At 33.7% G+C, this 24,813-nt stretch overlaps 3 protein-coding genes across 3 annotated transcripts; 1 reads left to right on the top strand and 2 right to left on the bottom strand.

The window, feature by feature from the left end:
• The first annotated feature begins 656 nt into the window (after window positions 1-656).
• LOC139839425 (ABC transporter B family member 1) lies at window positions 657-7,614 on the top strand. The gene is made up of 10 exons (XM_071829489.1): window positions 657-991; window positions 1,185-1,239; window positions 1,327-1,502; window positions 1,581-1,781; window positions 2,349-2,608; window positions 2,700-3,016; window positions 3,102-3,325; window positions 4,343-4,716; window positions 5,237-5,951; window positions 6,153-7,614. The coding sequence occupies exons 1-10, from the start codon at window positions 707-709 to the stop codon at window positions 7,419-7,421; spliced, it is 3,876 nt and encodes a 1,291-aa protein (XP_071685590.1). The 5' UTR covers window positions 657-706; the 3' UTR covers window positions 7,422-7,614.
• A 2,536-nt stretch (window positions 7,615-10,150) lies between these two features.
• LOC139844303 (uncharacterized) lies at window positions 10,151-13,145 on the bottom strand. The gene is made up of 4 exons (XM_071834524.1): window positions 13,016-13,145; window positions 12,783-12,891; window positions 12,635-12,697; window positions 10,151-10,430 (listed from the first exon to the last, which is right to left on the bottom strand). Exons 1-4 carry the CDS (start codon window positions 13,098-13,100, stop codon window positions 10,328-10,330), a joined length of 360 nt encoding a protein of 119 aa, XP_071690625.1. The 5' UTR covers window positions 13,101-13,145; the 3' UTR covers window positions 10,151-10,327.
• A 1,786-nt stretch (window positions 13,146-14,931) lies between these two features.
• Window positions 14,932-18,646, bottom strand: LOC139844302 (transcription factor-like protein DPB). The gene is made up of 9 exons (XM_071834523.1): window positions 17,971-18,646; window positions 17,383-17,462; window positions 17,242-17,285; window positions 16,917-16,979; window positions 16,507-16,656; window positions 16,330-16,398; window positions 16,145-16,243; window positions 15,456-15,526; window positions 14,932-15,388 (listed from the first exon to the last, which is right to left on the bottom strand). The coding sequence occupies exons 1-9, from the start codon at window positions 18,222-18,224 to the stop codon at window positions 15,145-15,147; spliced, it is 1,074 nt and encodes a 357-aa protein (XP_071690624.1). The 5' UTR covers window positions 18,225-18,646; the 3' UTR covers window positions 14,932-15,144.
• Between the last annotated feature and the right edge of the window lie 6,167 nt (window positions 18,647-24,813).

Raw genomic sequence — 24,813 nt, 5'->3', positions numbered from 1 at the left:
GTCCGGGCTTCAATTCGCCGTCCATCACCGACGCTGCTAGGATATGGATACCGCCTCAGCTTCAATTTCGCCATCCCTTCCCACCCCTTCCCACCGTTGCAACTAAAGTGATGTTTCTACCTTTTTTTTTTGTTTTCTTTTTTAATTATTTTATTTTTTTATTGGTCCACGACTAAAATCGACCTTGAAATAGACACCGAAATGAACACCGAACGACACCCACTTTACTCAATTTCAAGGTCCATTTTCGACACTGAAATGGACCTTGGCAAAGGAACACGGACACTCAGTGCTCTCGGTCCGTACATTTTATTTATTAATATTTTTTAGTTATATGTAAGAAGAATTAGACTTGGTCATGGAAACAATGTTTTTGTTAATTTAACCATGCCTTCTACATGTGTATTTCTACAGTGTGAATTAAGAATCTTTGTTCCTAAAGTACTTGGGACTACTGTTTCAATTCCCATTTTATAAAAAAAAAAATACTTATAATAATACACAAAAAGAAAGTAAATAGAGATACAATATCTGTAAAGAAAGAAAAAGATATACAGACAAAAAAAGAAAGTGAAAGATAGAGAGAGAGTAAGAATAAAATCATAAATTAAGTAATAAATAATATATATAACATATATAAAAAATGTCATCAGGAGACTTTCAAGGGAAGATAAAGAGAGACAGAGGGTAGTTCAAATGCTATAAAATGCAAAGTCTTGAACTTGTTTCTGAAAACCCAACTGAAACAAATATGGAAATGGAAGGAGAAAAGAGTAAAAATGCAGAGAAAGATAAAGAGATATCAGTTGGGTTTGGGGAATTGTTTAGGTTTGCAGATAGATTAGATTATGTGTTGATGGTAATTGGTACAATTGGTGCCTTTGTTCATGGCTGTTCTTTGCCTATTTTTCTCAGATTCTTTGCTGATCTTGTTAATTCATTTGGGTCCAATGCTAACAACATTGATAAAATGACTCATGAAGTATTAAAGGTAACATCTTTTTTTCCCTTCTAAACTTAAGTTAATCATAAAAATTCATCCTTTTCATCTTATTTTAAAAAAATTGATGCTTATTCTACTCGGGTTTTGCAATATGTATAAAGGGTAACTTTCTTTTTTCTAAATTCAACTTCTTTTAACATAAAAAAGTTCATCTTTTTTTTTTCAATCTTTGTTTTTGCAGTATGCATTTTACTTTCTTGTAGTTGGTGCTGCAATATGGGCATCTTCCTGGGCAGGTATTTGTGTTGAATGTTATCACTTTTTGTGAAATTTTAAAAAAGATTGAAACTTTTGACATGGGATTTATTTTTTTTATTTTGTAGAGATATCATGTTGGATGTGGACAGGAGAAAGACAATCAACAAAAATGAGGATCAAATACTTAGAAGCAGCACTGAGTCAAGACATACAGTTTTTTGACACTGAAGTTAGAACTTCAGATGTTGTATCTGCAATCAATACTGATGCTGTTTTGGTTCAAGATGCCATTAGTGAAAAGGTAAAGATAATATATGATTATTAAATTATTTTGCACAAAATGCATAAAAAAGTAGTCTTACTTTGTGTTTTTTTACAGTTAGGAAATTTTATTCACTATCTGGCAACATTTGTTTCTGGATTTGTTGTGGGATTCACAGCAGTTTGGCAATTAGCACTGGTGACACTTGCTGTGGTGCCTTTAATTGCTATAATTGGAGCTATTCATATGACCACATTAGCTAAATTGTCTTCTAAAAGCCAAGAAGCTCTTTCAGATGCTGGAAATATAGCTGAGCAGGTGTGTTCAATTTAATTCCTTAACAATTCTATTATCATTTCAAGAAATTGGCAGTTTCCTCTGTTTATCAAATAAAAAAAAAAAAAGTTCTTTCCTTTGAGTTTCTATATGGGTAATGCTTGATTTAAACTATACACAGTAACAGAATATATCATCCACTGTTATTACTATCTGGGTCCAAAAAAAAAAATCTGTCTTTACAATGTTTCTCAATTTGGGTGTCTGAATTTGAGCTCCTTAGTAATAATTAGAAGTACAAAAAAAAAAAAAAAAAAAAACCAATCACCCTCTGCTTTTCCATTATAGGGGAAAAAGCCCATCTTTTTCAACTGTTCTCAATCTGGGTATCCATCAATTTGTTCCAAATTGATTTCAAGATTAATCCTTTTAGAGTTTAGTATCTGAGTTTTATTCGGTTTAATCAAAACCAAGACAGTAAAAGGGAATCTTTTCATGTTTTACATGTAGTTGTTGTTTAAACTTAAGCTGCATTTATGAGAATTTTACTCATTAAAAGGTTTACTATGTTGCTGACTGGATATTTTCTTGATCTGTTACAAAATCCAGACAATTGCACAAATTCGAACTGTTTCGGCATACGTTGGTGAATCAAGAGCATTACAAGCTTACTCTGCAGCATTAAAGATATCTCAAAAGCTTGGATACAAGAGTGGATTTGCAAAAGGATTAGGATTAGGAGCAACTTATTTCACTGTCTTTTGTTGTTATGCACTTCTTTTATGGTATGGAGGCTATCTTGTTAGGCACAATTACACAAATGGAGGACTTGCAATTTCTACAATGTTTTCTGTCATGATTGGAGGACTGTAAGATATTATTTCATTATTATTATGGTTATCTTTGTTATCAATAATTCAATTGTATCTTGTTATGTTCTGAGTTTTTCAATTTTAATAGTGCTTTAGGCCAGTCTGCTCCAAGTATGGCAGCATTTACGAAAGCACGGGTGGCGGCAGCTAAAATATTCAGAATAATCGATCATAAACCGAGCGTTGACAGAAACTGTGAATCAGGTTTGGAGTTGGATTCTGTTTCGGGTCAACTAGAGTTGAAAAATGTTGACTTTGCATATCCTTCAAGACCAGATGTCAAAATACTAAACAATTTCAATTTAAGTGTTCCTGCTGGAAAAACCATTGCTCTTGTTGGAAGCAGTGGTTCGGGGAAATCTACGGTTGTTTCACTCATCGAAAGGTTTTATGATCCGACGTCAGGTAACGACAATATACATGTTTACATGCACATTGTACAACATATTGATTGTAGAATGAGAGCCTCTAATTAAAAGTTTTTTTGTAGGTCAAGTAATCCTTGATGGGCATGATATCAAAGGACTGAATTTGAAATGGTTAAGGCAACAAATGGGTCTCGTTAGTCAAGAGCCCGCCCTTTTTGCAACCACTATCAAAGAAAACATACTTTTGGGTCGACCCGATGCGTCCGTGGGTGAGATTGAAGAAGCTGCCCGTGTCTCCAACGCTCATTCGTTCATCATTAAGTTACCCGACGCCTACGATACTCAGGTTAGTTAATAGCGAAATACTTTATCAAAAGTAAGGACATTTGGCATTCGTGCGTTAAGGGCATTTTAGTCTTTTCAATCTTTAAAGCCTGATCTGAGTCACTTGTAGCATGTTCCTACTGCTTGGGTAACGATCAGGTTTAACATTGGTGGTGATTAAACTTGATTACCATATAGTTGATGTGATCCACTTTATCAAAGGTTTTAAGGGCATTTTGGTCATTTAAATCTTTAATGAGCAACCTGGGCCAACATGGGTAACTATCAAGTTCTAACATTGATGGTTATGTATCTTAATTATTGAATGGATTTGGAGGGTAGAGTGGGGGCATTTTTTTGATTAAAGTTGATTGCTTTATGGTGTTGCTTCAATCTTAATCTTAAACCTAATAATATCCTAATCCTAAAGATTAAAAAAAAAAAAATTGGAATGGCAAATTTGGTCAACAATAACCTAACTTGTGCCTGTAAAAGTCAAATGTAGTATGCTGTATGCTGAATTTTTTTCTTTGGAGGGAGTGCATTAAATTAACAGTTGGAACATGTTTTCTGAGTCAACAGTGCATGTGCTGATAGACTTATTTATGCATGAGACAACAACTTTAACAGCAACATCAGTGGATGGGAAGGACAAATATATCTGTGTCTTTATTTATATTATATACTATAAAATATAAATAAATATAATTTTATATTGTATATATTTACACACATACATGGTACATATGTAAAATCCCCAACATGACTGACAAACTCAAAGATTTAGTTTGACTGGGAACATGTTCATATAACACTTTGACCATTGCCTGCAGTTTTGATTTTGGTGTCAAAAATGCTACTATCAATTTCAAAGTTGATGTGAACATGACACTAAAAACTTAACAAAGTCTAAGTTTGAGATTAAATAAAACTTCAGTTATCAACCCTTTAATTCTGTATAATAATTAATAACATTACTAACTGTCTAATTTTAAAAATATGAGACTTTTGGTAATCATTTTTGGCTCCATCAATGTAGGTTGGGGAGAGGGGATTACAACTTTCGGGCGGACAAAAGCAAAGAATCGCGATAGCACGAGCAATGTTAAAGAACCCTTCGATCTTGCTTTTAGACGAGGCTACAAGTGCATTAGATTCAGAATCGGAAAAATTAGTACAAGAGGCGTTAGATAGGTTTATGATCGGGAGAACGACTCTTGTGATAGCCCACCGCCTTTCAACCATACGCAAGGCGGATCTCGTGGTTGTTTTGCAACAAGGTTGTGTTTTGGAGATCGGGACTCACGATGAACTTTTCGCCAAAGGAGAAAACGGTGTGTACGCTAAGCTTATAAAGATGCAAGAAGTTGCTCATGAAACTGCCTTGAACAATGCCAGAAAAAGCAGTGCAAGGTACTTGATAAACTCAACTTGACTTTTTAAGGTCAAACTTACTAATTTCTGAATTTCAAATTCACATTGTCAACCTTTAGCCATGTTAGATCATACTCCCTCCGTGCAAAAATTACTGTCCCGCTTTGACTTTTTTAAGTCTTTCTTGTACAACTTTGACTTTAAATATTTTTGTTTGTGTTATATAATATTTGATGAAAGTTATACCAATATAAACACATTTTAAAACCAAATCCTTTCGCATAATTTTCATCAAATTTTATATAGCACAAACGGAAGTACTTAAAGTCAAAATTCAAAAAGAAAAATTTTGAAAAGTCAAACGTAACAGTTATTTAAAGACAGATATAGTATGATAAAGTCATCAAAAATTCTAAACAGTGAATTATCTAAACATGAATTTGGTCTTTTAATGAAGAACTACATATCGGCTTCTATCTTTAAAAAGTGATCAGTTTGACCACATAAGTCAACACATTAGTAAGATGGGTTTGCTTATAACAATTACTTGTGTTTTTAGGCCTTCCACTGCAAGAAACTCGATTAGTTCACCGATAATGACACGAAACTCATCTTATGGGCGGTCCCCATACTCTCGACGTTTATCTGATTTCTCGACATCAGACTTTACTTTATCAATTGAAGGAGGATACCCAAATTACCGGCTCGAAAAGCTGCCTTTCAAACAGCAAGCAAGTTCCTTTTTGCGCCTGGCAAAAATGAACTCGCCCGAATGGACATATGCTTTAATCGGGTCAGTGGGTTCAGTTATTTGTGGCTCAATCAGTGCTTTTTTTGCATATGTTCTCAGTGCTGTTTTGAGTGTTTACTACAACCAAGATCACGAATACATGATTAAAGAAATCGGTAAATACTGTTATCTGTTGATTGGAGTTTCGTCAGCTGCTCTAATTTTTAACACACTACAACATTGTTTTTGGGATGTTGTTGGAGAAAACTTGACTAAACGGGTTCGGGAGAAAATGCTGGCTGCGGTTTTGAAAAACGAAATGGCGTGGTTCGATCAAGAAGAAAACGAAAGCTCGAGAGTTGCGGCTAGGTTGTCGCTTGATGCGAACAATGTACGGTCAGCAATTGGTGACCGAATTTCGGTAATCATGCAGAATTCGGCTTTAATGTTGGTTGCTTGCACAGCAGGTTTTGTTCTTCAATGGCGTCTTGCACTTGTTCTTGTTGCTGTTTTTCCTGTAGTGGTAGCAGCAACTGTTTTGCAGGTTAGTTTCTTTACTTATAGTTAATACAGTTGAAGAAAATATTCTTCATTTTTCAAAAAGATGAAAACTTTATAACCTTGATGCTTGATTTTTTATGTTTCTTTACTTATAGTTAATACAGTTGAAGAAAATATTCTTCATTTTTCTGAAAGATGGAAACTTTATAACAATGATGCTTGATTCTTTATGTTTCTTGAACAGAAAATGTTTATGCAAGGATTTTCGGGCGACTTAGAAGGTGCACACGCGAAGGCTACACAGTTAGCTGGAGAGGCGGTTTCGAATATGAGAACGGTAGCCGCGTTCAACTCGGAGTCGAAAATCGTTAAACTTTATACAACGAGTCTCGATAAGCCTCTTCGAAGATGCTTTTGGAAGGGACAGATAGCCGGAAGTGGGTTCGGGTTGGCTCAGTTTTTGCTCTATGCATCTTATGCGCTCGGGCTTTGGTATGCGTCGTGGCTCGTTAAGCACGGGATATCGGATTTCTCGAAAACCATTCGGGTGTTTATGGTTCTCATGGTTTCAGCTAATGGTGCAGCCGAAACCCTAACCCTAGCTCCTGATTTCATCAAAGGTGGTCGGGCCATGAATTCGGTTTTCGATCTTCTTGACCGCAAAACCGAGATCGAGTCAGATGACCCTGACTCGATCCCCGTCCCCGACCGCCTCCGAGGAGAAGTTGAACTAAAACACGTTGATTTCGCTTACCCATCTCGTCCCGATAATTTGGTCTTTAACGGGCTTTGCCTACGGGCCCGGGCCGGAAAGACACTAGCATTAGTGGGCCCGAGTGGATGTGGAAAAAGCTCGGTCATTGCACTCGTACAACGATTCTACGAACCGTCTGCAGGGCGTGTAACGATAGACGGTAAAGATATCCGAAAATATAACCTAAAGTCCCTCCGCCGCCATATCGCCATAGTCCCGCAAGAACCGTGCCTTTTCGCAACCACGATCTTCGAAAACATAGCGTATGGGCACGAGTTAGCAACCGAAGCAGAGATCATTGAAGCTGCAACCCTCGCAAACGCTCACAAGTTTATATCCGCCTTACCGAACGGATACAAAACATTTGTGGGCGAACGAGGGGTGCAACTCTCAGGCGGACAAAAGCAACGTGTGGCAATCGCAAGAGCCTTTTTAAGGAAAGCTGAGATCATGTTACTAGACGAGGCGACAAGTGCACTAGACGCAGAATCTGAAAAATGCATTCAAGAGGGACTCGAACGTGTTTGTTCAGGAAAAACGACGATAGTTGTAGCACATAGACTATCAACGATACGCAATGCTCATAGCATTGCGGTTATTGATGATGGTAAAGTAGTGGAACAAGGCTCGCATTCGCAGTTATTAAAAAACTATGTGGATGGTAGTTACGCGAAGATGATTCAGTTACAACGGTTCTCACATGGTCATGAAGCCGTAAGCATGACGTCATCGAATGGTTCGAGTTCATCGACTATGTAATTGGTTTTGAATATTTTGTGTTTTTGATTTTGGGAGTGTAACTTGAATGTATGTTGGTAAGTTTTAGTTGTCTAGTTTATATTGTTTATGGTAAAGTTTCAAAGTAACCAATGTACTTATCAAAATTTAAACAAAAAATGACCTTAGTAAGTTTATCTTGGATACAAGAAATACAATTGTTGAAGTTTATTAATGTTCCATCTTATATGAACATGATTAAATCTGAACTCGAGCTGTTTTGAACACAACTCGACTCACATTCAGAACTCAAAGCTTGAAACTTGACTCTCGAGGCTTCATTTTCACATTGAAGTTTGATGACTCGACTAAATTCTATAGTACAAGTAATTATCTCAATGTCTATGAACTTAAGGATGACTAGAGCAGTAGAGCTAGACTCGGCACCCATAAGTCGTGGGCACAGGTTCGCTGGACCCGACCCACGACCCAATATCCAGGGATATTTTTTCAACCCGTGTATCTTCGTTGACTGATTTATCTATAAACTCATTCCTTCAATCCGCGGATATACGTGGTCACGAATTACCCGCAAACTTTAATAATTCGGTAATAAATATAAATAATACTAGGTTTTGAGCCCGTGCGTTATACGGCTACTCAAAAACCGTTTCAAAAGAGTCAGTTATTTTACAACGCTTGATGTTCATTTTCAGATTATGTTTGTGGTAGTGTTTAAAGTTGGCCATATATTGAACCAATAGTTGAAGTATAGTTAATTTGGATCAATACTCTATTTTAAATAAGTCATATCAGTTAGTATTTAAAATGGTAACTGGTTAAAATTTGCCTCTTTTTTGCTATTATTTTTCTAGAACGGCAATTTTGGCATCGAATCATATCATTTGCCACCAACGCATCCGTTAGGAAGAAACTCCTCGCATCCATCGCGCATTTTGGTTAATATCACTATGAATTAACTTATTTATTGTAGTCTTACTATCTCGAAGGACGACTTAAAATCACTTCTATACAATAAACAACGTAAAAACAATTAGATAAGAAGGATGAGTGTTGAACATATACAGATACCACCTTTTGTTAAACAATAATTAGATAAGAACAATTAGATAAGAAGGATGTGTTGAACATATACAATAAACAACGTAAAAACAATTAGATAAGAAGGATGGGCGTTGAACATATAAAATCACTTCCATTGCCATTTTTACTCGACTCCAGTAGCGCGAGATTTTGTTTCTTTCAATATCTTTTGATTGATGCTCAAATTTTATGAAATTTGGCTCGGCTCGAATACAGTCTAGTCCTAATAATCATTGAATCATAATATTTTTTTGCTTTGAACAAGTATTCATACAGTATAGATAATCTTTTTACAATGGACCCATATGTTCCCAATTATGTAGATATTTGGGACAAAAGATTAAAACAAAGCGTGTAACTCCCACACAAGTTTTTCACCCACTTTCCACTACACTTTCCATTACATGTTTGATTTCCCCGACAACATTATTTGGACAGAAACCATGTAAAAACAATAATGTTTGCTGACTATCATATATTGTTATGATAAGACATACTTTATTGCATTTATCGTACAATTTAACACACTTGGGTTCTTTTGTTTGCACTATACCTCGTCCATATTTAATGAATCAGTAAAACAGACATGACTTTTCAACAAACGTTGGTACATTTTTATTTTTAATCCAAGTAAATGTTTCCCATAAATCAATTACATGCATGATTGGGGCGTTAACAAGTTACACATTTTAGCTTTAACCAAAGCTTGAAATTATAAAATCCGAGTTGAACTCGATAAAAATACATTGACGATTAGTTTCACAAGCCGAACTCATATTAGGCCAAACAAATTTAAGCACGAGTAAGCTACAATCGTTATAATTGACAAAAACTTTCTCACATAGAAGCACCATGTGTCCGGCTAACACGTGAAACTAGTGATGAGCACGTTACAGAAGAACCGTACTCAACAGCCGGTTGGTACTGCTATTCATTTTAATCCTAACAGCATATAACTTTGGAGTCCACAAACAAAATTAAGAAAAATAGTTTTTAAGATACATATAAGATTCACATGGTGATATCCAAGGTTGGAGAACTCAGAACTCTCGAAACTCGGGGAGAACTCAGTTGAAAATTTCTGGGGAGTTATCGGCAACTCGGGAAGAACTCGGATGTTGACTTATGTTAGACTTTTTAGTATTTAAATATAAATATATACGGAGTATGTTCTAATGTAAATTGTAATAGACTTTGACCAATTTGCTGAGTTTTTGAACAAATTCCCGATTTTAAGACCGAGTTGCCGAGTTTTGACCAAGTTGCCAAGTTGGCCGAGAACTTGGCCGTTGACCGGGTAACTCGGTCGTTGATCGAATAATTGACCGAGTTGAGCACCAAGAACTCGGCTGATGATCTAAACCGAAAACTCCCCGAGAACTCAGCCGAGTTTTACAACACTGTTAGCAAATATTGATAGAAACCACCGACGGTTTAGCCAGGGCTGGAGGGTTTGGGTTAGGTCTGCATAATTTACAAACCATGCATGTAGAGACTAGCTATAAGACCTAGCAAGTGGCAATTGTAGGTGTCTGGTGTCCATAACTAAAACCATAAGATCCAGAAGAATAACACGACAGTTAGGTTTTTTTAAGTCATACTCGTTTTGTTAATGTAATAGTAGTATTACTGAACACATGCTTATATATTTACCGGATGTTACCAAAAGTACAAGTACCTCCAAAATATATTAAACTGCTTCACAAATTTAATTTGATAAAAATAAGATAGATATTAGTTCTGTGATATTACATGAGGGGCAAAAATAAACTAGGATTCTTACATTGGATACTAAATTTGAGAAACAAGTCAACAACTAGTACTGATGGACAAAAAAGCTGGGCTCACATTGACATTAGCTTTTGCCCATTATCAGGCATGCCCATTCCAGCTGCCAAGTCTGCATCAAGCTGTGTATGTGGTGCAGGACCAGCCATTATCTTCAGACTGCAAATACCGATAATAAATATCAATCAATAATTAATATCAATAAAAAGATTATAAGAAAGAGACATGATATTAACAACTGATGTAGAAACTCAAAGGTATAAAAAACACGCCAATCGCGCATACTTGATTAACTAAGCTTTCTGGTCAATGATCAAGCAACAAAACAAAGCAAACCAAAGTGTGTCTAAATTAGAAACAAAATGCTAACTGCCGTAAAAGGTCTCTCCTTACTCTCTAGGTTTGGGCTACAAAGCCTTGAGTATTGCCAGATAGTATATATAGCATAATAGTCAACCAAGTTAATTCACTGGGTCCAATATGATTGCTTATATTCGTATGCATAGAATAGAATCATGTATTTCCCTGATTGTAATCACAAAAGAAGAATTTTTACACATTACAGACTAACCCGCAAACGCAGGTTCGGTGGTATTAAGCCCGAACAGACACTTGCTCAAAGACCAAAACAGTTGAAGCCCAGTACAGGAACCAAAAGAATAATCAGGGCTTTTTACCAACTATTTGCCAACTCGTTTACAGGCATTCGGATCTTATTGCAGTTTTTGGATCCTAGCAATCATAGAAGTTTAAGTCTTACCCCAGCTCAATAGAGGAAGCTAAATTATTATAAAAGTGCAACACATATATAAATCCGTTCGATATGATATGCCTCACATTCATGAGGCTTAGACCTACTGCGCCTACGTGTGCCTTGAGCACTATATAAGCCAAGTGTCGTATATTCACGGTTCAGCTCCTAACAGCTAGGTGACATATACGTTGATGGACCTCTTTGAAATTCTAGTTTTTACCGTTAGTTCATGACTATAGACTAAAGGATTGCTTGATTACCTAATACTTATTTTCTTGTTTTATGTGATTGGATCGCAAAACTTTTGCTAGTATATTTGTAATTAAACAAAATAATTACATTCAAGCGAAATCAACGTTAAAAAAGATTGCAAATCTCGCTACCCCGGGTATCCGGTAGGAACTTTTCAGGGAGTACTCAGCAAGAGGGAGTACTCGGATGTTGACGTAAGTTTGATTTTGACCAGTTGAGTAATCACGAGTTTTGACCGAGTTTTTAGCAATTTGCGGTAATTCGGTTTTTTGGCCAAGTTTGACCGACTTTGATTACTCGGCTCCGAGCTCTCCAAGTAATTCTGAGTTCTGCAACCTTGCGTTAAACATATCTAATTTTTCAGTCCGAAAAGGAAAGAAAATACCTAACACTTATCAAGTCCATCACAAAAAATCTCCCATTACAGGTATGCAAACTTTTTAGCTCCATATGAAACGAAGATTAAAGGCTTTATTTAGAGAACGAGAAAGCTATTTTACAATAAAAATAAATAAATTTCTAGCAATGCAACTATCAATCAAGATGTGCCGAAACAAAGCTGATGAAACAAAACCAATTAACTTAATTGTTGCAAGCAAAATTGGGCTTAAAATTTACACTATAAAGGCAAGATAGTATGATAATGATGATACAAGTCTACCTTAACGACCATTTTCATGCTCTTTAATCAACATAATATCCACAATTTCAATAGCATCAACTACCTCAATTGATCAAGCTCAGACCATGTTTCAATTATCCTTGTCCATACACTAAACCTAGTTCAAATATACATAATTTCAAGCACATCAACTTGTCGCAATTATCCTTGCTATGTAGAGCTACTGTTAGCCTTAAGTGAACTTAGATGTCTACTGCATGAAGCTTTCTTTACCAAAATCACAATTGACAACTTTGAAGTGTTTAACAATGATAAATAATTTTGTGGTCAAGGAACTATAAATTAGTTCAAAGGTATGAAATAGAGGAACAACCAAATTCATATACAATTTCTAAGCTAGCATGTTTCTTTAATAAAGAGACTTATGCTCATAATCCGCACTAAACCCTAGTAACTTTATGGACTCAATACACAAACTCACGACATTTATAGATTGCAGCATCAACACATGTTCACTACATTATACAACCATAGATTTTCAATAAGATCACCATATACACATTAGCAAACAAACACTATCGATCCTATTCAACGCAATCATACTTCCAAAATACAGTAGCTAAACTTCCACTTTAATTATCAAATATAACAACAAATTGTACTAAAACTTTTATCAATTATCAAGGTAGCTAACAATCATAACAAATTAAAACGTAATAGATATTAACAACATACCGCTTCTTGTGTTTTTTGGTCTTAAAATGTTCATCCCTTACTGTCACATTCGCAAAATACCGACTGAAAATAATCACAAAACACAATTTTAATCCAAGGACAAAAAAAAGTAAACACAACCGATTAAATAAAAAATAAAATTACTTACTCGCAATGTAAACAATAATATTGACCCATTCCAGGTAAATCTTCATCTAAAGGCAACGCCTTTTTCTCATCTTCTGGTTTTTTCAGCTCATCATACACAGCATCATCACGTGACAAATTAAAAGTTAAAGGAACAAAAAAGCACGTATAGAATAGATAAATATATATATATATATACATATAACGAAATTATTATGTAGTTAAATTAAAGCACGGCGATGTCTAAAAGGATATCTTTAACGAGGAATTTAGCGAGACGGAAGGTTTTGTGTGAGTAACGTCTCTTCTTGACTCTTCTGTGTGGGCACTTTCCTCCCATTACTTCGGTTTCTGAAAACCCTAATTTGTTAGAAAGAGGAGAAACAGGTTCGTTTAGGGGAAGTATATGTACGTAAAAGAGTGGACCGGGACAAGGTTAAGATAGTTATGAGGCCCAATCTTAGAAGCCCAATTTTTAATTATAGTTATGAGGCCCAATCTTAGATGCCGATATAAGTAGGGTAAGGTGTTAGGGAGTTTCAATTATAGTTTCATGTGCTAGTTTCCAAATGTTTGTATTTGGTCTAGTTTCATTTGATCAGTCAAATTGATCATATGATCTATTAATCAAATGGAATCAGGTCTGAGCTAATATTGTAGGTCAATAATATCTTTTTAATCTGTATTAATTTAAATTTCTACTTTTTTTCAAATAGTGATTGATATATTTATCAAAAAGTTTTAATAGATCTCCGGTATTTATTTATTTTTGAGATGTTTTTAAGACATGAATGTAATTAATTAGTTCAAACTAGTTTTTTTTACCCTCGCTTCGCGCCGGGATTCGGTTTCCAATGTATTTTAATGCGTTTATTTTGCAAAATTATTTCGTGACAAACGATGATGTCGTTGAAGCGCAACTCGAGTCGAATGAAAAGGTATAACCCGTCAAAGATTTAGATGTTATCTTAAATTAACAATATAGGTGTATTTTCGCGTTTCGCGTTTCGCGTTTCGCTATGGAGTTGTTCACTTTTTAAAATTTATCACAATTAACTCGTTAGCTTATATCTACACTCCGTATGATTTAAGAATAGAATATTTACTGAGTAATATCAAAAAAATTACTAAATAATTTTTAAAAAAAATAATAAAACTCATATGTATATGTTGTTAATAGATGAAAATAGTTACGGAGTCCGTGAGGAAAAAATCAACGTGTATGAAAGGTGGACTCAAATATTTAGCGTTTTTTAAATAGCGTCCGTTGTGCGTATAGTTAGTGACATTGTGTTCGTAAAGTTATTTGGAGATTCACGATAGTGTCGGAAAAATTTAACTCGTTGCGGGCGAGAAGATATGACAAGTTAAATATTTGAGTGGAGTTTATTTAAGATTTTTTATGAAAATGTTGATTTGACACTTTACCCCCTGTTTGGGGGGTCAATTTTAATTTTTGAACAAAGTGTGGGGGCTCTTTTGGGAGAAAAGGTGAAATGGCGAAAATGCTCTCGGCACTGTTCATAATTTTTGTCTAATATATAATATGATAATGATAATGATAATGATCTAAATAAACATGTTTTTTAATAACAAAAACATGTTTGATAATTGATGTAAAATTATCAAATTAACATTTTACGTTAACAAATAAAAGAATAAAATTGTTTGATAAGTGTTATTGATCTACTTTAAGAAGAATATTAGTAGAGGGCTTATAGCCTAATGATATTCGAGGGGGCCTTTCAACCAAAGAGGTTGAGAATTCAAGTCTTTTGTGGATAAATTCGTCTTGAATGTATAAGTTGTCGTTAAAAAAACAATTTAAGAAGAATATTAAAAACAATGAAGATGTTTAATAAGTAATTAAGAGGTAATTTCAACTTTTACTAGTTCATCACAAATTTTCCCTTAATTCAACTTCGCTTGTCATGCTTTTAATTCAAATGTTAGAAATAAACGCGGTAAATTTAAACATTTCAGCATTAAGCGCTAAAACATTACATTAGGAGGCAATCAAACATTACATTAGTAGATTTATAAAAATATTTGACAGAAATATTATCGCCTTTTTGTCGCATCGGATATTTGCTTGTTAACGTTTTTAGGGATGCTTGCACTTTCAAATTTCAATAGAGTATATATTAGATTAGAATATCGCTTTAGTAAAATGTCAAAACTCAAATAATGTATTTCTCATAAAAAAAAAAAAAAACTCTTCAATAGTCTAGTATTGCATAATGCTGTTACTCTCTAAATAACGAAAAAGGAACTAAAGCCCTTTATCATTCTATAATCTATAACAAGTATAATAAGCCACCTATAATCAACAAATGAAGCATCCAATTAGCCCAATTAAAGTCAACACAATTTTCAACAAACACCTAATGCTCATGTTTCACACGGGGTTTAAGTATGCCAGGGATCGACCTGCCAGATTGCACGGTGGGCCTGGAAGAAGATCGGAACATTGAAGATATGCTGTTTGCATCGTCACGTTTTGATTGGTCAGAAACGCTAGTCACGTCATCATGTTTTGATTGGCTTGCCATGTCATCGTCTTTTGATTGGCCAGTGAGGTTCATTGCTTTGAGAACATAGTTGTCATCGTGTAGCTCAAATGGGGTGCTGTAATGGAAGTTAACAAAGGTCAGAATAAGAAACAAAAGAATTTAAAACGTGTGTGCACACTCACCTATTGAAGTCGAAATGAACCAGTTGCATATCTTCTGAAATTTCCACTTCTACGGTAGCATGAGGTTGAGTCTACAAAACGGGAAGGTAGTACAACACCATCAGCAATTCTTAAATTTAGGTGTTGTCTGTTTTTCACTGTGCAGACCTTATTAAGTCTTATGTGCGTGCAAGCAGGCTTTTGTTTTTGTGAGACATAAGATAAAATAATGTATTTTTTTGTCTGCAATGCAGACTTAGAAATATGCTTCTCACTACTTCAGACACAAAAACAAACAAGTTTTTATTTTCACCTTACAGATATTCAGACCAAATTATCTCTAAAGATGTGGTTTACAGATCTTCAGACAAAGACGTCTTGTAAAACAAACTGCGTTAATGTTTTAACTATACGATGACTTTTTTTAAAAGTTTGACCTTAAAAGTCAAAGTTTACCCTGTACTTGCGAATGGCCATGTGTTGTTATCATGAACTCTAAAAAGAAAAACGTTCGCGCATAGATTATAGTCTTTTTGCTTCGACTAGATGCAACGCTATTACAGGATGCATAGTTTAGTTTCAGTGCCGAATTATCAATCAAACATCTAAGGATGGTTATGTTGCATCTATATGGTAATCCATTTTTTCCCAAACTGACTATCGAAGAAAAAAAACATTATGTTATAACAAACCTTGCCAAACAATTGTACCTGCACGAGTATAAAAGGCAAAGCCACTCCACTGTTTGGTGCATTTCCAGAGCTATGTAATCGTTCATTTCGGTGTACCAGATTCTGAAGACCTACATACTAGCAATTAAAAAAAAAAAAAAAAAAAAAACCAATGAGTTAAAAAAAACAACCAACTTTGTTTCTAAAAAGAACGTAAATCTCACTTGATCCTGTAATTCTTTCAAATAAGCAGCTTTCTTATCGATTCTGCTTCTAATAGCAAGACATTCTCTCTGCCAAATGAAAAGCTAACTAGTTAAAAACGAAAAATTAATATTAATATTAATAAATAAATATAATAATAATAATTATTAAGAAGGACAGGGCAACTAATGGTTAACCTTTATCTCTTCCACATCACTCTGAGTAGTTCTTGGAAGGCCTCTCCATTGTATTTCTTTTTTATCTTTAGATATAATATCCATCGCCATTATCACATTCAGTGCATCATATACCCTTCGACGAATATTCTTTTCTTCATACTGTTGCACCTGAAATAAACATCCAAACACAACGAAACGTCGTTCAAGTATATAAACAAAATTATTCATATTCATATACATATCAATCATATGTACATTGTACTATGAAAATTGTAATGTGATGTCTAAATTTTACGGGTTACAGTAATAATTAACATATGATCATTTAGTCATTTAACACTGTTACTTACAAGTATAATAATGTCATTGATTTAATTTTGTTAAATCCATTAACGAGCACCTACTAATAAATAGTTTAAAGCACTTACTTTGTCAGGAGTTTGATCACCAGCGATAGGGTCTGCATATTCAGCTACGAGTTCATCTGCAACCTAGAATTGTCAAATCAAACATAGCACGAGACAGTTTATTCAACAAAGTTGCAGTTTATTCAACTAAAGTGCTTCATGAATGGTAATATACATATATTGCTGCATTTTATTTAGGAAAGAATGTATAATGTATAGACTATGTTTCATTCACAAATTGTAGATTCGTAGCAACTTTTCCATAATTTGTATAGATAGATGGCATAAAGCAAACAATTTAATTACAAAACAGAAACTGATAGATTCAACACCTGTAAACACTAACCTCGTTATAAGTGGTTCTTCCCTTGCTTTCAACTTTCTCGCACACTATGCATATCAAGATCCGAACGATTATTAACTGCGTATCATTTACAGAACGCAAATTGTAACTTAGCTAATCAATAGAAAACTGATGAAAGCCAACCTTTCATGCTGAATTGACGTAGTCCTCGATTTCCTTTATCAGCTCCAGTTGCACGTTGTCGTTGTTTCTTCTTTTTATCACTGTTTGAATTTTATAGTTAATCAACAAATAATAACTACTACTAAAATTACAAAGTAACATCACAAAAAGTAAACAATATACATTACTTAATGAATTAGTATGATCATGTATTCTAATCCACTATCTAGCAACCACAGTAACATCACATACAAAATAAGATTGAGCTCCATATCCTTTTTATGAGCAAAATTATGTATACTTACCTACAATAGATTTATTTTAGAACTTATGATACCTATTTATTATGGAATATATTTACCTTTATCATATAATTTTTATTTATTTTGATAACAAAAAAAAAACATTGTACTCATAATGGTTCCTCAATTTATCTACAAATCCACCAAGACTCAAACAAATTAAAATATAAAAAAATTGTAGCAGATATAAAGGTTTTATGCACACTAAATATATAACGATGTCTATTGAATCAATAAAATAATTTGTAAGTTTTTAGAAACTTTCTAAGAATAAGTAAAAAATTAAATAAGAAACTGAAATTTATACCCAGCAGGCTCTTGAGATTCAGCATTGTGAATATGATTCAACCTCAAACTTTTGCTCTTACTAGCAGGTGTTACCACCATGGCTGTTTCACTCCGGGTCAAAGGAGACCCGACACTGCCACTTGTCGAAATGGATTGACCCGACCCGGTGGTACCCCAGGACCGGGTCGGTCCACCTCCATCTCCACCTCCTCTGAATACATCTGATGGTCGGTTATTTCCCCCAATAACATTCCCTTGATTATTCAAACCCATCAGGTTTCATCCAACAATTTGGGATTCTGATTGATACCCGGGTGAAATTTTTATCGGAAAAACGTGGGTTTGATGAGATTTTTTTTAGGGTTTAATTATGATGTCAAAAAAATTGATTTTACTGAAAAAGGAAAATAAACAAGGGTTCCAGGTTTATGTATCAGTCTTTGCGTTTTTGTAAAGGAACAATTGGAGGGTTAATATTATTTTTTAAAACCTTTTAAAGTCCGTTATCATATTTTTTTTTTAAGGTGCGGAGAGCTATGTTAACAACTAAAGACTATATTTAACGTAACGTGATAATTCTGAAATTACAACCACCACGCCATCATAGTGTCACCAAGTAATGTGATGAGCCCAATTTCTTCCGGCGCGATGAAAGCGTCACAAGAAGCAAGGGAGAGTGTAATTGTATACGTGTATCGTTGCAATTGGTGAAACATATATAATTTGCAATTTAAAGGGTCCAATGGCTCCATTATTTTGTTTTAAATGTATTCAAATAAATTTATAATATAAAAAATTAAATAACACAGTTTAACCCTACAAAAATAGTATAACGCCATAACTCTTCACATTATTTTACACAAAACTTACACTTTCTATCATTTCTCTCTAATCATCTCAGAACCATGTCAAATCAAAATCAAAATCTCAACCCTCATGAGGGTGGTTCTTCTAATCTATATACTTTAGTGTCACCAAATTTGCCCGGTTCGTCCTCAAATTCCTCGCAAAATGTTTGGGGTAATCGACTTTTTGACAATGTTCCGTCTTTAAATCTTCTTCAGGATTTCAATAACCCTCAACTTAAAACCAGTTGTTACAAGTTTAACAACAACCACTTCAACAACAATTTACACTATTCATGCAACCGGTCGTTATGCCGTTTCATGTTCCCTATATGCAACCATAATCACACCCACAACAGAATTTTACACATCTACAAGCAGTGTTGCAAAACTCGACCGACTCGGCCGAGTACTCGGGGAGAAATCGTCAAATCGGAGGAAACGCGAAATCGGCCACAAACTCGGTCAACCTTGGTTAACTCAATCAACGCCGGTCAAACCTGCAAAATTTTCATTTTTTTTTGTTTCTCACCTTTTTCATATTCTTGAGTGCTAAAAAAATGAATTTTGATGGCTGAATTTGGAAGTTATTTGCCGGAATTTGACTCGAGGGAGAAAAAGTTAAGGAAGAAAAAGTTAAAAATATAAATAAATGGGATGGGAATAACATATATGCGCTTTATAAGTTAATTAATAATATTATAGACTTATATATATATATATATATATATATATATATATATATATATATATATATATATATATATATATATATATATATATATATATAATATATATTCTCCTTAGAGAATGTGAGAGAGAGAGAGAGAGAGAGAGAGAATTCCGGTGAGGAATGAGCGTTTTCAGGGTGGCACGTCTAGGCGAGAAAACTATAGCGGGGGATTAAAGGATCGATTAACATGGTTATTTGGAATTCAACTGACCTCATTCATGTTTTTCAACTTCCGGAAGCATTGGGGAGTAACCGATATATGGAGATGTTTCAAGCCGTATGGGGATATTTGAGATATTTACATGGTCGGGAAAAGGTTAAAGAACGGACAGCGTTTTGCTTTTGCAAGATTTCACAATATCCAAAATGTAGATGTGATGTTAAACAAACTGGGTAACATTACTTTTGACGGCACACAAATCAAAATTTTCAAGGCGACGGAGCGAAAGGGTGCTTCGATTGATGGCCAGAGGGCTGGCACAGATAGGAACCAGATGCAATATGGGAAAATAAATAACTTCAATGATGCCTTCAGAGATAGCAGGAGGTATAATGATGTTGCAAGAAATCAACTGATTGATTTAAGGGAGATGCTGGCGAAGAAAGATCTTAGGACAAAGCTTCAAAACGGTAATAAACAGGTGAATGGGGAACCTATCAGGAAGATTGTACTGAAAGATAGTGATTGTATTAAGCATCTTTCCAAACGATGTTTGGTTGGCACCCTAAAGGAGTGGCAGAAGATTTACCAAATTATCGATCTATGTGTAGTGACACGGAAAATTTCGACTAATTTTAAATCAAACTCTCGATACGATATTGTATTTTCAACACGATAAGCAAAGTCTGTTAGGTTAGATCTCAAAAATTTTGAACTGTTTCATATATTCAATTGACCTTCGACCATTCCCAATGATTCACGAACAACTATTTGTAAATAGTTACATATATATTTAAATATATATATATATATATATATATATATATATATATATATATATATATATATATATATAAATATTACTTGTAAATATATAATATTATATTTAGTTGTTTAAAAGAATATAATTAATATATTTATTTACTTAAACTTGTTAATTAAGATTTGATATATATATATATATATATATATATATATATATATATATATATATATATATATATATATATATATATATATATATATATATATATATATATATATATATATATATATATATAGAATGTGTATATTGAAAATGAATGATTTCGAGCCTAATTAGTAAACGTCAGTAACACTCGGTTGACGTTTCGTTAGTTTTAATATAGATATATTACATGTTCATGAAGGACTAAAATAAAAGTTGAACTGTAAATCGATTACGAAGATGTTAGATTTGTTAAAAATATTTTTACCTTTTTAAGTTTAAATATTAGTACTCCGTACATATAAATTGGAACAGAAAATAAATAATTATCGAACCTTTTTGATCAGGTTTCAAACAGTTAATGAGTGAAATAATTAAATATATTTAATCTAAAAATTTAGGATTTTTAGGAACACTTTTATACGTTAGCTGTTTAGCAATGGACACGATATAACCATCCGGAATGAACTATCGGTGGAATAGTGGAATAGTGAACCCGGCTGCTATCCTGTGCTACTTTAATTATTGTCATTATTGATAGTGTTTTTGTTTCATTATATTCCACCATTCTATCTTATATATATAAAATATATAAAGATACACCCATACTACAACACAAATCACCACATACATATTGAAACATTCATCTTCTTTCTCTCTTATGTACGTCCAGGAGTATCATGAGCCACGAACACCATCACCGAACCATGAACCATCAAACCATTAACTTTCTATCACTGCTTTCGGTTCACTATGAAAAATCACAAACATCGACCATATTCATAAGTCACCATTAAACCACCTCACACATCTAAACTCATTTAAGGACCATCATGTCTTTTATATGAATACGAATGCACACTTTGATCATAAAAACACCTTCATCATCTTACAACCAAGGACCCATTTAATCATCCAATCAAAACCCAACCGTTACCACCTTTGCATACCATAATCAAACACTCATTTGATATTCATTTGAAATCCACTGTTTTCATTTCTTGTTCATGGTTGCTATTAACCAAGACCACCAAGATCACCAACCATCGAGCCACCACCACCTCCGGCAACCATATCAACCACAACCACCAACATATCATCATCACACGACTATATCCTGTTTTCTATTTTGATCGAGAACTTCACAAACCGCCACCACGTAAAATGCTACTTGCTGCTGCTATTCTATTACGATTTACAACTCAAAACACCACAACAGTTTATGCAATTGTTGCTATATTTTTTCTGCTGTAAACCGACGGTATACATCACTCACTCTCCCTTCCTTTCTTCTGTTTTCAATCAATAACCACTCAACCCATTTTCTCACTTGCTTTTCTTCTTGTGAACCCTGACCACCATAGTAACCACCATAACAACCGCCATCATCAAATATTGATCATCACCCTCACAACACCCTACAATCGAGGACCACCTACCACAACGACCACCGTTACAGTTGCTACTGCAGCTTCACATTTCTGTCTTTATCCCATCTCTGGTAATATACGCCATAAAGATGAACGTAATGATCATGATAATGACAAGAGGAAATGACGATGATAAAGATTGCATTTTTTTTCTTTTCCAGCTGGTACCTTTCTGGTGCAATATTGATAATGGAATATGATGTGGGATTCATGATGGGGACGTGAATTGAATTCCAAATCCAACAAATTTAGTGAAACAGTTTCCATATTCTATTTACAGAATTTGAATCGGGCCACTGATTGGGCCGAGGGTCAGTTTACATTTCCTGTTGGGCCGAATGAATTTGGTGTGGATTAATACAATCCTGGACTAACAAACTTTGGGCCGTGTATTGTTTTGTTGTTTGGGCCGAGATGTTAATAAGTGTGGTGCTGATACAAGTAATTGATGATGATTACGAGTACTTGATATACATGATACACATGGGGATGATGATAGATGATATAGTTATGATATGATGAAAATGATTATATAGCTTGTTACATACTAAATATTTAGTCATGAGAATTAAAACCGAAAGAAATAGATGGTTCTATGGTTAAGGTGGTTATGTGTTTGAGCGGGTGGTCGCGGGTGGTCGTGGGTTCGAGCCCGGGCAGGAACTTTCCTTTTTTTTTTTTTGCTGATTTCTTATAAAGGTAGCAATTGAATTATTATTTTTACTATTATTATTATTGTCATCATTATTTTTATTATTATTATTATTATTATCATTATTATGATTATTATTGTTGTTATTATTAATGTTATTAGTATTATAGTGATTAGTATTATTATTACTACTAATAAAAGTATTAGGTAAATGATTATTATCATAACTATAATTATAATTATGATTATTATTATTTTTATTATTGTTATTACTAATATTGTTATCACTACTAGTATTATTATTATTATTATTATTATTAAACAAAAGTATCATTATTAACAATATCATTATTATTATTAATATTATCATTTTTAATAAGGTTATTATTATTATTATTATTATTATTATTATTATTATTATTAGTAAATCATTAATATCATAACTATCATAAATAGTAAAATTAATATTTTACAAGTATTATTATTAAAATCATTGTTATTATAACTAATAGAGTTATTATCAACATAAGTATATTATTAAAGTTATTATTATCATGTTTACTAATATTAACTTAGTATAATTAGAACTACTGTTTTCATAAAAAAAAAAATGAAATACATAAATATATACACTTAACACATATAACATAACATAATTTATTATTTTTATATACAAAATGAACATATAAAACATATATATATTATTAACATAAAAATGACATAACTAATATATATATATATATATATATATATATATATATATATATATATATATATATATATATATATATATATATATGTGTGTGTGTGTGTGTGTGTGTGTGTGTGTGTGTGTGTTCAATTACAACCATGAATATTAATACATATACAAATGATATAGGTTCGTGAATCCGAGGCCAACCCTGCATTGTTCAATATAGTCATATGTATTTTTACTACAAAATACATTAGGTGAGTTCATTTGATTCCCTTTTACTCTTTACATTTTTGGGACTGATAATACATGCGCTACTTTTACAACTGCTTTATTAAATGCTTTTGAAATACATTTTGAACTGCGAATACATGAAATGCTTTTATAAATGTTTGACAAGATAGACACAAGCAAAACATTCCTCGAATAAATTATGTGGACGTGATAATTGCCACCATTGAATTATGTGGACGTGATAATTGCCACAATTGATATGAATATTTTTTTCCTAATTATTATTGCTTGGTAACCTAAGAATTAGGGAACATCACTAATTTTGAGAATTAGTGCACGCCTAATTGACGCGAATCCTAAAGGTAGCTACCGGGTTTAACACCCCCACCCAGAATGTTCACTAGACGGAAGAGCTAGTGGCCGTGGTGTTTAGTACTTCGAAGTTTATATGATTATTATACAGACGAGATGTTCTGTTTTGGGGATATTATTGATGCGCATTATATGTTAAGGTCGGTTACCAAGCCAAGCTATGAAAGCAATGAAAAGTGAATGTTATGTATCGAGAGAATGATTTTATACACAGGTTATGTGTATGTTATTTTTGTGCACGAGATATGTGTATGGTTACTAAGATTTATGAAAGATGATTTCGTACACGAGAAAGGTGTACTGTATTTAAAAGATATAGCATGTACATTACGGGTGGGTATAGGATTCGGGTCCATTTGTACCATGCAGCATTTAAATCTTGTGGTCCATCAAAATGATGAATTTTATTATTTTATGATAAACTTATGAACTCACCAACCTTTTGGTTGACACTTGAAAGCATGTTTATTCTCAGGTATGAAAGAAACCTTCCGCTGTGCATTTTCTCATTTTAAAGACATTATTTGGAGTCGATCATCGCAATGGGACCAGATGTTAGTGACTTCGTCCAGATGGATTAGGACGGGGTATGACATGTGGTATCAGAGCGGTGGTCTTAGCGAACCAGGTCTTGCATTAGTGTGTCTAACTGATAGTTGATTAGATGCATTAGTGAGTCTGGACTTCGACTGTGTCTGCATGTCAAAAGTTTTGCTTATCATTTCGTGTCAAAAATTATTTGCTTATCATCCTTAAAGTATAGACACGTCTTACT

The sequence above is a fragment of the Rutidosis leptorrhynchoides genome, chromosome 4, assembly GCF_046630445.1.
Source record: "Rutidosis leptorrhynchoides isolate AG116_Rl617_1_P2 chromosome 4, CSIRO_AGI_Rlap_v1, whole genome shotgun sequence".
In the NCBI taxonomy this organism is placed as follows: domain Eukaryota; kingdom Viridiplantae; phylum Streptophyta; class Magnoliopsida; order Asterales; family Asteraceae; genus Rutidosis; species Rutidosis leptorrhynchoides.
The sequence above is the reverse complement of the archived record's forward strand: the minus strand, read 5'-3'. Positions and strand labels throughout refer to the sequence as shown.

Excerpts from the sequence above, each read along its gene's own strand:
- LOC139839425 (XM_071829489.1), top strand. The coding sequence starts at position 707 with ATGCAAAGTCTTGAACTTGTTTCTGAAAACCCAACTGAAACAAATATG. Across the intron at positions 1,240-1,326 it reads ATGGGCATCTTCCTGGGCAG|AGATATCATGTTGGATGTGG; the intron begins GTATTTGTGTTG and ends TTTATTTTGTAG. Across the intron at positions 1,503-1,580 it reads AAGATGCCATTAGTGAAAAG|TTAGGAAATTTTATTCACTA; the intron begins GTAAAGATAATA and ends GTTTTTTTACAG.
- LOC139844303 (XM_071834524.1), bottom strand. The coding sequence starts at position 13,100 with ATGGGAGGAAAGTGCCCACACAGAAGAGTCAAGAAGAGACGTTACTCA. Across the intron at positions 12,698-12,782 it reads TATTATTGTTTACATTGCGA|TCGGTATTTTGCGAATGTGA; the intron begins GTAAGTAATTTT and ends GATTATTTTCAG. Across the intron at positions 10,431-12,634 it reads ACCAAAAAACACAAGAAGCG|TCTGAAGATAATGGCTGGTC; the intron begins GTATGTTGTTAA and ends CGGTATTTGCAG.
- LOC139844302 (XM_071834523.1), bottom strand. The coding sequence starts at position 18,224 with ATGGGTTTGAATAATCAAGGGAATGTTATTGGGGGAAATAACCGACCA. Across the intron at positions 17,286-17,382 it reads ACGTCAATTCAGCATGAAAG|TGTGCGAGAAAGTTGAAAGC; the intron begins GTTGGCTTTCAT and ends TGATATGCATAG. Across the intron at positions 16,399-16,506 it reads GTGATGTGGAAGAGATAAAG|AGAGAATGTCTTGCTATTAG; the intron begins GTTAACCATTAG and ends TTCATTTGGCAG.